Source organism: Magallana gigas, chromosome 10 (assembly GCF_963853765.1).
Source record: "Magallana gigas chromosome 10, xbMagGiga1.1, whole genome shotgun sequence".
Taxonomy (NCBI): Eukaryota; Metazoa; Mollusca; class Bivalvia; order Ostreida; family Ostreidae; genus Magallana; species Magallana gigas.
The window spans coordinates 22,786,807-22,802,489 of record NC_088862.1 but is presented as its reverse complement, the minus strand read 5'-3'; the positions used below and the strand labels follow the sequence as shown (position 1 = coordinate 22,802,489).

The following is a 15,683-nucleotide window of genomic DNA, read 5'->3' as shown; positions in this document are numbered from 1 at the left end:
GAATAGGTGCGAACCATCTCAGCGCGAAACATGTTTAGGTGCGAAACATCCCGTACCCCCTGGGACAAACAAAAATAACTTACTTCAATTAATGTAAGTGAAAAAGGTTTTCTTGATTTTTGATGACTGACAAACTTGATACATGTATCTAAATTGCCTTAATAAGGCCCCTATGATTAACAGATTGCGTGTACACTGAGATAATTAACATAAGAGAGTAAACAAAGAAACATCTTATCCGTATTGACAAGAATTAAACGTGTGTCAAGGCCTTATCATTGTATTCAGTCGCATGCACATGTAAGTATTGAAGAATTGTTCAAGTTTTAAACTTATGCAGATAGTATAAGTACTTTCTGGTTTCTAACATCCGACAATTTCACAATGTTAGCAAATATTTTACTTCCCGGTACGTGTGTGGGTTGAAATATAACAGTGTGTGCTTGTCTTCCTATTCGAATGCCTTTATTTTGTGTTCTACATAACTTTATAGCGAATTAGTCATATTCGATTGAGCGAGAAAAATGACAACACAGCGAAACTTTATGTGTAAGTAGTTTATTATAATACATTTTTTGCTTCTGTCCGCCATTTATCGAGATTGTTTACTTATTACTTGACTGTAAAACGGACACATGCATTTTTAGAAACGAACGTGCACTTAAGTTGAATCACATTGAAGAAAAATTAAAGCAAAGCAATCTAACACGACGTGTAACACCGATGTTGATGGCTTCAATTTTTTAAAAACAAATACATCACTGTTTATGTTAACATGTTTTTTCATTAATCACCAGCGATTAAACATGTACTAAAATGTGATTTCTTGAAACATGAATATTCAGTATACCATTGTAAAATGTAACTAACTTGATATTAATTCCATTTTAGGTGGAATTCTTATCTTAGCAATTGGCGTTTTGAAGGAGAATATTGTCTTTGTGAGGTAGGGCTTATCGCTCGATCAATTTTATTTCTATATAAACAGTCTAGAAAATTTGAAAATGTTTATAAACAAAAACTTGTTAATTTTTTTAATTGTGTTTTTACTGAGCGCATTTCATTTCAGCCTGTGTTATTGCTACTTACATGTATACATCTATACCGAACACCGTACATTAAATCTGAACACCTCTCGTAAATACCCGGCACTGTCCGCCATATTTTTCTTTCATAACCGCTATCACTGCAACACATAAAACAGCCGCAGACCTCTTAATACTTAAACGTATACACAAAAAAACCCCACATATTTAGATTATACATGATAGTTATAATCTGCAGTTTACATCTTAAGTCAATTTTCAAAACTTAAGTGTCGTTTGATTAAATCAAACATGTCTCATGTTGTTGTATTGAAAAGTTAAGAAGAAGATCACAGCTTCTCTCTGTCCATAAAAGGTAGGAATTTATCGAGCTTAAATTACGAATATGTCCTCCATTAGTTTCAATTCCAGCCTGAAAACGTCGTGTCAAAGAGTTAATAAGCTTGTTGATGATGTCTTGAGGGATGCTGTTCCATTCCTGCAATAAGACCTGCTCTAGATCCTGGATAGTGGTTGGTGGATTGGGACGGTCTAACTCGTTTATACAGCTCATTCCATAAATGCTCTATCTGGTTGAGGTCTGGTGACAACGCTTGCCGTGGAAGAACATGTTTCTCTGCAGAAAACTTGCGCGCACTCTTGCCACTTGCGGCCTTGCGTTGTCCTGCTGCAGAGTCAGGTTGTGTTGATGGATAAATGGAGCAACTAAAGTAGCAAGGATTTCATTGCAATTTTTTTTAAATTAGTGCATTCGTATTTTCATGAATTATGTGGAGTGGTGTTCGCCTTCCGTAAGCAATGCCTCCTAAAATCATATTGTTTCCATAAACAAAGCGATCTCTTTCAATTACTAAACAGTCTGCAAAACGCTCATTCTTCCTGCACATTGACGTCATTAGCTCTATTTTTGCGTGAGATATGTGGTTATATATTAAATAATACAAGTACACATGATTTTTAATCATTTTTATATGATAGCCAATGGGAAATTAAAATTTAAGACTAATATATATAGAACAAGGTGTGTACTTCAACCAGCTATTTCCTAGTTAAGAGTTACCGTCTCTGATTTGATATCGATTATACACAAAAGTTAATAACAAAAATAACCGTGAAAGGCAATTTTAACAAATCATATCTTTAAAGTATCGAGAAAGGTTCTAATATTTGTAATTTCCTAAGTAGCCTTCCCAAGTGCTTTATGAGAGCAAAAGTAAACACCATTTTACATTATATCTTTTACAAATACATAATTGAAACGTAAAACAATGGTTCTGACTTTGCTATGAGGTCCATGAGGATATCCTCTTATCGTACACTAAGCAAAGTAGCTATGGATAGTGTTTTTTATATAATATTTCATAAATAAATGTGTACTGTAATATAATATCTGGTATTATAATAGAAAAAAATGATTAAAACTTTTATTTTTCTATGCCTTTTGTAAAAGAGTATCAGAGTCAATCTATTTTTTTTGGGGGGGGGGGGGGTAAACATTATTTTTTTTTTGATTTGCAATATGTTGAAGATGTTACTGTAAGTCTGGGGGGATGTAAACTGCTTGTTTACGCAGAATGATATTGCTTATTATAATAACTCATTCATAAAAAATGACATATTTTTATTACCTCGAAAACACCATTTTTACCATAACATTAAAAGGATCTTATATTACGAGAGATAACTCCCAAATAGAAAAAAAATCTCGAAAGGCAATTCTAATTCATTGTATGATTTTAAAAAAGGCATTTTTCTTACATTGATTGCGTTATTTGCTTACAAAACAAAATGTATAACCTCTTAATGTATTGCTCTTTCATCTTTTGACAATAGTTCTTGTTTGGGCAAAAACAAGCGATTTCCAGAAATGTTTACATAATGATCATTAAATGTACAAGATAGCGGCACATTCCTTTAAGATTAAGTAAATGATGGGAATCTACAGATGATATGATTTTTTTTTCAATGATGCCTCATATCAATGGTTTGACTCATTGCATAAGCAATATCCATGCTTCGGTGCCAAGTTTTTTGGATGTTGTCTGAACAACAGTTGAAATATTAATAGTTATTTGCATAAAAATGTAATTCAACTTAAATCAAGAACGTAAATTGTACAGTATATTTATTGGACAGTGTAAGTTTACGTCGGATACATATTTTAATATTGCATTGTTATCTTGTTCTTTAAAAAAATTCTAAATACTTTTAGTTGGCGGTGCAAAGTTGTTGTGAGGCGGAATATATAACGGTTAAATCATTTTTTAATGCGCCTTTTTTTATTTTTATAAAAACAGCCTGCATAATGCACACTTCTTGACAACTTCTCTCTGGATTGACTGGGTCATAGCACTTCCTGAATCTGTCCTTCGATCACTTCCTTTCCCAAATAGTGTATTTTGTTTCAAATTGGCAACGATGTACATTTGTTTCTTTCGACAATATTTTTAAAATAATTTTTAGTTGAGTAAATATCGCTATTTCAAGTTTTAAAATAATATTCAGAAAACTTAAATGGACATCAATTTTATCGTTTATTTTTTTAAGAAAGTTAAATATTCGTGGCCATTTTTAGACCGCATTCATCTTTGTTAGAAGAAGACTTGTATTAATATTAAAAATATATAGAACAATACTATAGCTCAAAAAGTGAAGTATGTTGTGTTTTATGTACTAATTATTAGTCTAATGCTAAACAATTCATGTCATAAAACTTTAGGAAGACCTTATGGTAAATGTTTTGACCATCAAACTTCCTTTAAAAGGCAAATGTTTGGTAAAGCTTTACTATTTTATAATAGCTATAAACAACCTAACATAATTGTAAACAATACTGTGTTTTATTAATTCTTTTATTTTTGCTTTAGGTCTGTTTGCCTTCAGGATGCGTTAACATTTTACAACAGTAAAAAAGACGCATGTTCTTTTCGGAAGGATGATTTCAACAGGATTTTCTTGAGTACAAGATTTGGTTGAGCGTTACAATATTATTCCCGTTTCTCCTTTTATTTATTTTAAATCAAACTTACAAGTACTACTCAAAATGATTTCAAAAAATACGGAAACAAATTATAAATAAACTCAAGACGTTTTCCTTTGAAAGATTATGTTTTATTATTGAAAAACAAATACAGCCTACTCCGGATATATTGAAATTCAGGGGACCATGCAAATTATTTCAATATAACCGTATTTCAATATAAGCGAAATTGACTGTGTGAAGCCGCCATTTTTGAAAGTTCAATCCCGATGTAAGCATAGAAAACCAAACCCGAACAAATTATTGGTCATCATTTATTGAATATAAGTCTTTAAAAGTTTAATTAAAATGATATCCGTAAGTCTTGTAAGTTTCATTTATTTACTATCATAAGCCTCATTATAATATTCGATTGCATTCTTTTAAGTTTTAGAGAAAAATCACCAGACTCAAACGCTTCAAATACTGCTGAACGCTGCTTGTATATCATCGTAAGTGTACTCGCGATAATCTCAAAATCGTTAGCTATTTCGGATTTAGGCCTTGTCCTTTCATCAATAGCCATAAATATTTCGTATTTAATGTCCGAAGATATAAGGTTTTTCTTTTTTGTGGGGTCTAGCCGCAATAAATCCGTATAGTACGTAAAAAACAAAAAATTCAACAGTGAATAAATTTTACTTTTTAAAGGAGGTATAAAAACACACATTATAAGAACTTATCAATTCACACCTTGGTATATCAACCGGTCAGTCTGGCATAATAACTGTCACCAACCGTGATGACAGCCACTAGGGAGTACATCAATATAACCGTTATAAAACAACTAATTATCACCTATGGGGACCGATCAGTGGCTTCAATATACGCGATATTTCGAAATAGCCAATTTCATTATATCCGTTAAATCAATGCAAAGAGAATGAGAGGCAAAACTGGGGATTTATTTCAATTTCAAAATAAGCGGAATTTCAAAATAAGCGATTTCAACATAAGTGGAGTAGGCTGTAATAAAGTACTACGGTTTTAGCGGACACGCTTAATATTAACTGACGCGTACAGCGAAGTGATATTAAATCCCTGTGACTTATTACACGTTTTGAACTTGACGGATACAACTATGTACGCCTTATAACGACGTAAAATCGCCCATACCTTGCACTTCGATATAGCGTTTTTAACTGTATTCTATTTAGACTTTTTAAGCTTAAATAATAAAAAAGATTATCTATACATTTTTTTTTTTGCAGATAATTCTAAAGAATGTCAAATCAATTGTTCAATCAACTCATCAAAGCCACAATATTCCAATTTGGGTGATAAGAAATATGAAGTCATAAATATGGAAATTCGTTTTACGTCAACGTCATATAAGTTTCCTCTTAAAACATTGTGCTCAAATGGTACCATTGAGAATTTCGACATTGATTTAGATTGTGAAGGCGAATATTTACATGGTAATTACACGTTACATGTACATACAATGTGTTATTTGAAATTAATGTAACTATTACATGAAAAATCTTACTTTTACTTTTAATGTTACTGCTTATTACATGAAATTGATATCAATTTATGACAATGTTTAGTTCGTGGAATAGGAGAGCGCTGTGTCAATGCCAGCCAGTGTTTGAGTGTTAATGTTAATTCTACTTGTAATGAGACAATCCGACTATGTCAGTGTAAGACAGGGTACCAGTGTTTATCAGGGACGAGTACCCGTTTACCAAGTTAGCAATGCGCATTCTTATTTCACAATTACACGAATGTACATGTATAACATTATTTCACACACGCACTCACGCCCACATTAACACAAAGTAAAATATTTTTTTTTCAGTAAAGACCTTTCCTGAACAAATTCAAACTTCAAAATTGAAATTTTAATTTCATAAATGAAATAAATTACTGAATTTTGTATATATATATTTTTAATAATCAAATAGTCTGAATTGTTATTTTATTAATGACAGTAGAAATTTTTACCACAGCTCCAGAACTTGGAGGACAGTGCAACGATTCCAAACAATGCAAAGAGGTTGACCAGTATTCAGTGTGTAGCAGAGATAACATATGCAAATGTAACAAGGGATATACAGAAATTAGTGATTATCGTTTAAAGGGTAAAGATGAATACAATTATTATACGACAAAATATTACCTGTTTTTCAAAATGTTTCGAATTCATTGCGTACGTAACGATATTGTCAATATTACACACGTAAAAGAACCAACATACAGTACCAATCAGACCTAACAGAAAGTAGACCTCAACTAAACCCCGTGTTTACTTTTGGGGTCTGCTCAGGATTAACTCTGGGTTTGCTAGAGCAGATCAAAAGTAAACTTCGAGTAAGCCCTGGGTGGACACAGAAAGTCACACCTTTTTATACCATGCAATTATAAGATATATTAAGAGACTCTTCTCATTGTCACCCTCACCCCCATGTCTGACGGTGTATTTTGATTAGTTCACGTCAGTCTACTGGTCTATCTCAGTACCATAGAACTGTGGATTTCCGGATGAAAGAAATATCTTAAATGTGACAGACATATCTCTACTTTAAAAAAAAAAATTATGAATTCTTTTTTACGATTTTGAAAAAGAACTAGAGATCCCTGGTTTTTTTTACTACAATAAATATTTATATAATAATACATTTTCTATATCAAACATATATAACTTTGTTTCAAGCATTTCATTATTTGTTTTTGTTTTAAAATTTGTTTTATTTGAAAATGGTTAAAGGAATCAAACACATCCTAAAAATTAACCCTCTGGTTGTAGACATAATTCATACATTTTGATGAAACTTACAATTTTTTTTTGGATTCTTATATAAATTCAGAAGAAAAGAGCGACAACTCTGCATTAGTATTTGGAGTCGGGATAGCTGGATTCGTGCTGGGAGTTGCAGTCTGTGGGTTGTTTTACATCATCATGATTCGGTACAGAAACCGATCCCAAGCCAGGTAAAACTATATTATAAACATACGTATTGTACCTCATGCTACATGTATCGAACCTTTATATTGTGACAAGTAAAAAAACTATAAATTGTTTTACAGGATTAATTTGATAAAGTGTATTGTTTTTCAAATTTAGAAAAAAAAATCTATCTACATCTATCTATCTTTCTATCTATCTATCTATCCATCTATCTATCTATCTATCTATCTATCTATCTATCTATCTATCTATCTATCTATCTATCTATCTATCTGTCTGTCTGTCTGTCTGTCTATCTATCTATCTATCTATCTATCTACCATCTATCTATCATCTATCTATCTACTAACCATATCAACATTGGAAATTTAAGATATCAATTAAAATATACGATACTTTATATGCTCCTTTCTGTTGTAAAATGCCTTTGGTGATTACAAGCAGGTCCGACAAACGCAGAGAAGATTGCACAGAAAAAGGATCCGTCCTGGTAACTTTATATCTAAGATTTTTCATTTTGTTTGTTGTTTTTCTATGGATATTATTCATAGCAAACAAGCGTTTTCAAATTCATAGCTGTGCTCTTTTACATATACAAGTTAACAATTATAAAATATTATTGTCCAGGTATCTCAGACCTCGACTCCACACCCGAATTACAATAAAACCTTAGGTGATAACTTCGAAGGAAATGATGTTTACAATCACTTACATGAAGCCCCTAATGAGGTCAGTGTACAACCGGACTATGACCATGTCCCACCACAAGTGGAGGAGAACGGCGATTACAGTCACATGACAACACGCAATGCACATAGCTCAGACATTGCTGGAGAATACGGAAAGATCAGTTAGATGATTGCAGTTTTGTTTTATATTTTTTCGTTTAAACTTTTTTATTCATAAATCATTAAACGAATGATAATTTTTTGAAGAGAACATCAATTGTATTTTGTTTACATGCACCATGTAAAAGATTGTTCAAGCTGAAAAGAATGCACAGGTAGAAGATCGCAAATACAAGATTCTTCAACTGTTTCTTATGGTACATGTAATATATTGGAGCAAACGCATGAGAGAGAGAGAGAGAGAGAGAGAGAGAGAGAGAGAGAGAGAGAGAGAGAGAGAGAGAGAGAGAGAGAGAGAGAGTTTAACGTTAAATATTCGGTTTCTGTAGCTACATGTAATAAGGTTTTTATGATATTATAATGTTTCAAGGTAACTTTACTCGGTTAAGATTGCAAACAAGCTTGAGAATCATTAGTTGTATATTGAGTGACGTTGCATTAGACCATGTTACACAATACACATGTAGTTAAGTCAGTCAAACAGTTTTCAAATTAAGTATCATTTATTCCTAGATAGTGATGTAACATACATCGCACACGCTACTTTTTTATGAAAATATATGATGTTTTATTAATGAACCATAGCATAGTCTTTTATCCTTTTTATTGATTTTTGAAAGAAACTATTTTTGATTTGTATTTTTTCTATTAAATATTGCTTTTAAAAATCATCTTTTTTGGATCTGTTCGTTCTTACTTACTAGTACAAAAATCCATACTGTTATAATAACTTGCTGGTAATGAGATGTTGAATTTGGTCACTAAAGTTACTACGATAAAAATAATTCAGATTATTATGGTTGATTCATATTTTGGCATTGGTCTCTACCTTTATTTGAAGAACATAAACACTTAAATATTCAATATGATTAAAAATGTAAAATGTATAAATCATTCGAGTATGCCCTTTCAATTCAAACGTTTGCTTAATAAGCAGTGTCTAAGGAAAATTAAAAATAAAACAATGCTGGAGGTTTTTTCGTGTTTCTATGACGAACGTAAACATTTCACTTTCTTATGAAATCTTAAAATAGCACTAACCATAAATTTGGTTGAGTAAATTATCAATAAGTGTGTTCGCTTGAATACATCTTATACATGTACGAATTTTGAATTCTGCTCAGCAGCGTAACATTTTTAATACATGTAAGACAAACGTAGATGAAAATATAAACAACCAATCTAATTAAAATTAGACTTGTAATTCCGCTCCTCTACGATATGCTATACAAGTATATATGCTTGTATAGCGTATCGTAGAGAAGCGGCATTACAAGTCTAATTTTAATTAGATCGTATAAACAACAAACGTCATTTTTTGTGATTCATTCGGACTATGAAAGTAGAGATTTGAAGCATCGCAGAAATAATACATTACCCGCTAACTGCAATGTTCGCAACCTTTATACCCGCAGGAAGCACATAAGAAACCCTTTTATTATTACACGTATCGATCTCAAACACGATCAACTACGTCAGTCTGTATTTCTGGATTACGCATGCTCGATTTCACGGTCGGACATAATTGGAAAACTACGATTTAATAGCTAAAATGTACAATGGCAATGCCGAATCAAAGTACTGAGTATACTGTAAGATGGGGTTCTGAATGTTTAAATATGTAATTGTCCCCATTCTATACAAATATGCTTTTACAAATTATGTGTTTGAAATGGGTGTTGAAATAAACATTTAAAACATAATGAGTGTGCATTATTACTAGCATTAATATTGGTGAGACATATTCAGAAATTGGAGAAAGACCAGAGTTTCTGATGATAAACATTAAGATATTGATGAAGAAATTATTTTAATTATGAATGTGGCTGGTCTAGAGCGTACAGAAATAAAGAAATCAAACGTTTGTCTCATAAAAAGTAAAATAATTACATTATGATATTGATCCCGAAAAACCTGGATGCCATGAACTTTAACATTTAACTTTCAATTGGTTTTTTAATCTATAAAATTGCACATGTATATTGTTTGATGTATTAGTCACCCGTGATGTATAATCTATGTTGATTTTGTTTAAAATGTATTTTTCAATATTTTAATTCAGTTTAATTAACTAAAGACTCAATGAACGAAAAGGTGAATTATGACTTATTTTAATTACTATGCATAAAATTCCTTTAGAGATGAGGAGCGGTCATTTTGCAAGTAGACTGAAGGCCTATGAGAGAGAAAAAATGAAAAAAACATATTTAAGAGAGCTGTGTATATAACCCGTTCAGATTATGAGCTCACTCATAAAGTTTGATAGCATTAAGTTGATATATTATCAGAATCTGTAAAATTCTTTTGATCTATTACTTGCGCTTTACATGCATCAAAATACCTCCATTCATTAGTTTACACGTAACAGGGGAAATCTCTAAATAATTGGTTTATAATTAGTTATTTACTTATTATAATACGAAGCTTTAAAACTGATGATTTTTTATACTCAAAATTGATAATATTTAATATAGTATCACTATTATTGACAAAAGCGTCTATAAAAAGGAATCAAGCGGTTAAATACACATTATAAAATATACACTGGTAAGTTTCTGACATGTGATGGTGCAACATGCACACGATACGAATGGTCAACCCTTTGCAGGAAATTATAAAAAGCTAAATAGTCATGAAAAATAGGAGAAATGGGAAATGATTGAAATCTAACAAAATAAACTATGCAGAAAAGTTTACACATTCTGACAAGAAATTGTCCTCAGAAATTGATGATTGGCCTTATAAGGGGTAAAATAAAGTTATTTGTACTGAATGGGAACCGCAAAAATTCTAGTTACAGAGTTATGTAGACACTCATCGCCTAGCTACAGTAAATTGTATCAAAAGATAAACTGTCCCCTGCTTCTTAACAAAAAACTAATGAAATGCTTATATTTACCGTTTTATAGTAAAATGCGATTTTGAAATTCCATAGACGTAAATTAAAGATCGAATTGCATAGATTGTCTTCAACATATTCAATTTGAACAAAAAAATGAAACACATTACATTTTTTTAATTTTGTTTCTTTAAATATAATCATTTCATTGCATTTTATAAACAAGCTACCGTATGTAACCGTTCCAACTAAAAGTAAAATTGTTAGTCAATAAAAAAATCAGTAGGAACCTACCATTCACGTAAGCTGACCTTAATGTCAAAATAATTATGAAGAATAACAACAAACGTATCGAATGTATTGTTCAGTGTTGTTGGATTTATATATGCATTGGTTCAAAGAAGTATTGGTAATACATTTTTAGCAAAATAAGCACATGTATAAAAGTCCAAATCATTTACAAGTATTATGACTTTTAAAAGAATGAAGTAACAAGCCTGGGGTAGTTGTCTGTCCACGCACTACTAAACAAGACTTCTTAAATTACATTTTATGCGGACTCTGTGAAACACATTGCTCAGTCGTCAAGGGTATTAGCCCCTGAACCGAAAGATCGCTTGTTCAAACCCTGCTGTGGTCACTTGATGTTGGTGTTCTGCACTTATACAAAGCACTTCATATAAATCGTCTCAGTTCACCCAGCTAAAATTGGGTACCGGCTTACACTGGGTGCTAACATGCGATGGACTGATGTCCTAACCAAGGGAAGTAAATGACTCTCATCCGCTTAGCACGACGGAAACCTGGGATAAGCGCTGGCCTCATGCGCCGTCGTAGCAGTGAGAAGAATTTAACTTTAATGCAGACTTTAAATTTTATTGAAATAATATCTCCGATTTTCTAACTTACCTGTTATACTTTTACTTTTTACATAATTTTCTTTATCATAAGTTATTAATAGACTTGTGAACGAGTTTGAGAGTCGTTTATTACCAGATTTTAAAGGTTGACTTCATTGATGTCTTTTCTCATTCATTACCCATATTTAATTGTAAAAAGTATGGTGAAAGTAAACATTTCAAGCTTTTACAACTTAAACAATCTTGAGTCACAAGTAATATGGGTGTGTTGGTGGAAATGTAAAAGTAAACTTCCTGGTACACTCACAAGTTTAAGTGTACATGTATGTAATGATAAGATGTCCAGGTCAAGTCTAAACGAGTTAATGCACTGTCTATTAATACTAAATTCATTTTACTATATTTTATTAGGAATACATCTCTAAAGAGGGTTCGATGATTGTGGCACCTTAAGTCTATATCTACCTCCTTTGGGCAGCGAGTTCTATATAAAGAAGTTTTAAAATTTTAAAGCTTAGATATATATTTTTACTACATAAAAGTTGATGGCCCAAAATATCATATACAAAAGTTTAAGGAAAATATGTTGGCTTTTTTGTTGACAATCTAATTTTCTTAATTACAATAAGCAAATGATGCATAAATGAAATACTTTTTTCACGTAATCATTTATAATCCATCAAAAGTAATATGGATACCTACATTAAATTTCAATTAACAAAACAATCCCACTTTACTGAGTCGGTTGGCTAAATTTCGAATCATAAATTAAATTATCTTTACATGCAAAGTACAATGAATATCATGTACAAGCAAAACAATGATCTCGTACAATAGAAGGAGCAGGAAGAAATTTAAAGCACTTATAAAACGTCTTCCGCAATGTAACTAGCGTTCTTAAATTAAGGTTTAAGTAAAGAAAATGCTTTTATAGGATATTTACACTTTTCTAATTTACCGGTGATCGTGAGTCATCTAATTTTTAAAATGTCTTATTCACAAGTTATTTGAGTGTTGAGAGACAGTTTTGATAGTTGATATTCACTACATATAAGATGGCGTTGGTAGTGTCTTGTCACAATGCACATGTTATTAGTCGTATTGTTATTATACGTTAAGTAAAAAAAACAATTATGGTGGAAGTGCATACTTCAAGCCTTAAAATCAAATATAAGGTAAGGTCGCGCGTATTCTATGTATGTTGATAAATGTTACTGCGTTAACTTCCTGGTACTTCGAAACGTTTAAGTAAATGTCTTTTTTGTGTGTAGACATTCTCCTTGATCAACGTTTAAGATTAGTTAAAACAACTTAACATGATGGCACAGCCTTTCGGCTTAGGTAAGTACATATATCGTCTTTATTTTACAATTTAGATTTTTAATTGTCATTGGTTACCTTCTGCACACGTACAAAGAACAGTTAATGTACAAAAAAGTGTTCGGTTGATGATTTGAAAGAAACTTATCTTTAACGATAACAAATTTTAACAAAAATTGATTTAAGACATTTCATTTTTATTGTTTAGTGTTCTTTTTTTTTCTAAATCATTTTTTTTGTTTTTTTCATCAGTCATAACTCAATACTAATGTACTAAAATTACAAAAATTATCATTCAATTGGCCAATGTCTGATGAATTAAAAACAGGAAAGTAAACGAAATAAATTAACTATTCAGAAAGATTTAACTTAACAAGGGTAAATAGAGCTAGACAACAATAGCTACATGTAATAAAATCTCGCTTAAAGCAAAATAATTTTCATATTTCTTTATTAAGTGAAAAGTCAAGGCAAAATCTTAAATAGAACTGAGCTTTGCTTACCATAAAGTTTAAAAATGGAACTAACCTTTAGGCAGTTCTTTGTCATGCGTTCACTTTTCAGTTGGCTGATCATATGCACGTAAAAATACAGTCACGTACATGTACTCTTTTTTTATTGTATACCATGCATCAATATCTACGTAGGTTTTGCAGACAACCCCTGCTAAGAATTGAAAATTGAATACATAAGGTTTTCTGTTTATGAACAGAAAACCGAAAAGATTCAACCAAGCATTCAAAATACAACATGCTTCGAATTAAATATATACCCAAAGCAATAATCATGGTATCTTTTATTTTTTTGGCCTTCGTGAGATATTGACAAGTGGTTAACAAAATATCTTACAAGACTTAATACTTCCTGTTTTATGGACCATGAGGTCAATAAAATAAGTAGTTTAATTGATAATCAACACAGCGTAAACTTTCGTAGAAATATAACAACACATTGGTGCATTTTCAAGAGGAACTTTTATGAAAACTAAAGACAAAAAAAGACCCTTTTTTAATGAAATGTGATGAAAATAAAAAGTATTCAAAAATAAAAGTCTAAAGGGGAAACACAAAATAACAGCTTAACAATCACGGACTTCCACAACAGTTTGAGGTAGGATAAGGTGCCATGGGGGATTGAGTATGCATCCTCTGTTTATCGGTCACTTCCGCTGGTAAATATAGGGGAGGTAAACGATGAGAAAAAAAAAACTCCTGGTTGCTTTTACAAACAGACTCACTTTTGTCTAAATATCCTCGAACTCTATTGCGTGATTTGTCACTGGTGTATAGATGATACGGTTAACGTTGTCCATTCAGCATACTGGTTTTTAACTGCAAGGTCGCAAAATGTAACGGATTTGTAATAAAACATGAAAAACTGAACTAATTGTCAGATTGTTTTCAATTTATTAATAAAAGCAATTCATTCAAAATATCATGTGTTCGGTGACGAATCTATAGTTGAAGCAATTATTGTGATTTTGTATCTGGGTTTTTTTTTCTGAAGGCAACGGTTACCTATAATCAAGTACATGTGCATTAAAAATTTTGCTTATCTAAAGACTTGCAAGACATCTGTCCCTTCCTGTTGTATAGATTTTTATGAGCAAGGCATGTGTGGATATATACATTTACTTAACAATTTTTTACACATTTTTTTTCACAGCAATAATAAAAACTTTTGATATCAATGAAATACAATTGTGTATTTACAATGCTTTTATTTACCATTTATGAAATTCAAAATTAAAGAACAAAATACGTTTCTCTTTAATACGTATGTAATCCATTGATTAAAACTATTAGAACTTACAGTACTTTCTTTAAATATCTAAGGGCAGCTCTCTGAAACCTTCTGAAATGCAACATGTTAGAACACTTCGTACAGAGGAGTTTATCACTTAGATGCAAACATTTTTACACACACACACACACACACACACACACATACACACACACACACACACACACACACACACACACACACACACATATATATATATATATATATATATATATATATATATATATATATATATATATATATATATATATATATATATATATATATTAATATGTTAAATTATAAATACTATTAAGATCATTTTAAATTTCAGTTGTGTTTTTCATCAAAATCTTGGTATTAATAAAAAGCAACGTGCTTGTAAGGTAGGTAACTTGTATTTTTTAATTTAATTTTTTTATTATTTAATGCATTTTTGTTATCAATTAAAGACATTTTTCTTTGAATTTCCCTGGTTGCAAGCAAAGAATTTTGTATATTTTTCGACAGGACACTTATAAGTGCTCAAACTTATAGTTATTAAGGTCTTCTGTTTCCAACGGAAGACCTTATAGAGATTGTAAGGTTTTTTATTATTATTTTTTTCCCAGTTTTTGTCCACAAGATTTCTCAGAGATGGCTTGATAGATTTACTTCAAGTTTTCAGGACTGATAGAAAATGATCATATCTCTAGGCGTTTTTTTTCATTTTTTGAAAATTTATTTCCTGTCGTCCGTTTCCTGTCCCGCGTTAAAAAGCTTGTCACATCGAGATCTCAGAAATGAGAAAGACTTGAACATCCAAACTTTGAGGGATAATAGACCTATAGTCGTAGATGTGTTTAAACATTTTTGTTTTGTTCGTCGTAACTTCCGGTCGTCACCGGAAGCTCTTCAATTTTTTTTTGTTTTTACGTATTTAATTTATTTTCAATAGAATAAAGATATTAGTATAGATCCTTATATATGTCATCTATGCAATGTTAAATAAACAAAAACATTCTACTTCCGGTGAGATATCTCGATTATCTCAGGTAGCTTTTTTAAAACATATTTTG

The 15,683-nt window shown here is 31.2% G+C and overlaps 2 protein-coding genes across 5 annotated transcripts in view; both read left to right on the top strand.

The window, feature by feature from the left end:
• The first annotated feature begins 305 nt into the window (after nucleotides 1-305).
• LOC105320668 (uncharacterized) lies at nucleotides 306-8,130 on the top strand. 4 transcript variants are annotated; one of them, XM_034453802.2, is made up of 9 exons: nucleotides 306-549; nucleotides 892-946; nucleotides 3,914-4,005; nucleotides 5,277-5,483; nucleotides 5,616-5,756; nucleotides 6,018-6,149; nucleotides 6,876-6,999; nucleotides 7,418-7,466; nucleotides 7,604-8,130. In XM_034453802.2, exons 1-9 carry the CDS (start codon nucleotides 525-527, stop codon nucleotides 7,829-7,831), a joined length of 1,053 nt encoding a protein of 350 aa, XP_034309693.2. In that variant the 5' UTR covers nucleotides 306-524; the 3' UTR covers nucleotides 7,832-8,130. The 4 variants fall into 4 exon arrangements, with proteins under 4 accessions (XP_034309693.2, XP_034309695.2, XP_034309699.2 ...); XM_034453804.2 differs by having other exon boundaries at nucleotides 316-549; nucleotides 7,421-7,466; XM_034453805.2 differs by lacking the exon at nucleotides 5,616-5,756 and having other exon boundaries at nucleotides 328-549.
• A 4,399-nt stretch (nucleotides 8,131-12,529) lies between these two features.
• The window catches only part of LOC136269643 (uncharacterized), a 28,753-nt gene continuing 25,599 nt past the window's right edge, over nucleotides 12,530-15,683 (top strand). Inside the window, exons 1-2 of the mRNA XM_066073478.1 lie at nucleotides 12,530-12,864; nucleotides 14,960-15,011. Coding sequence (XP_065929550.1) covers nucleotides 12,840-12,864; nucleotides 14,960-15,011 — 77 coding nt within the window. The 5' untranslated portion in view covers nucleotides 12,530-12,839. The remainder of the gene's footprint in view (nucleotides 12,865-14,959; nucleotides 15,012-15,683) is intronic.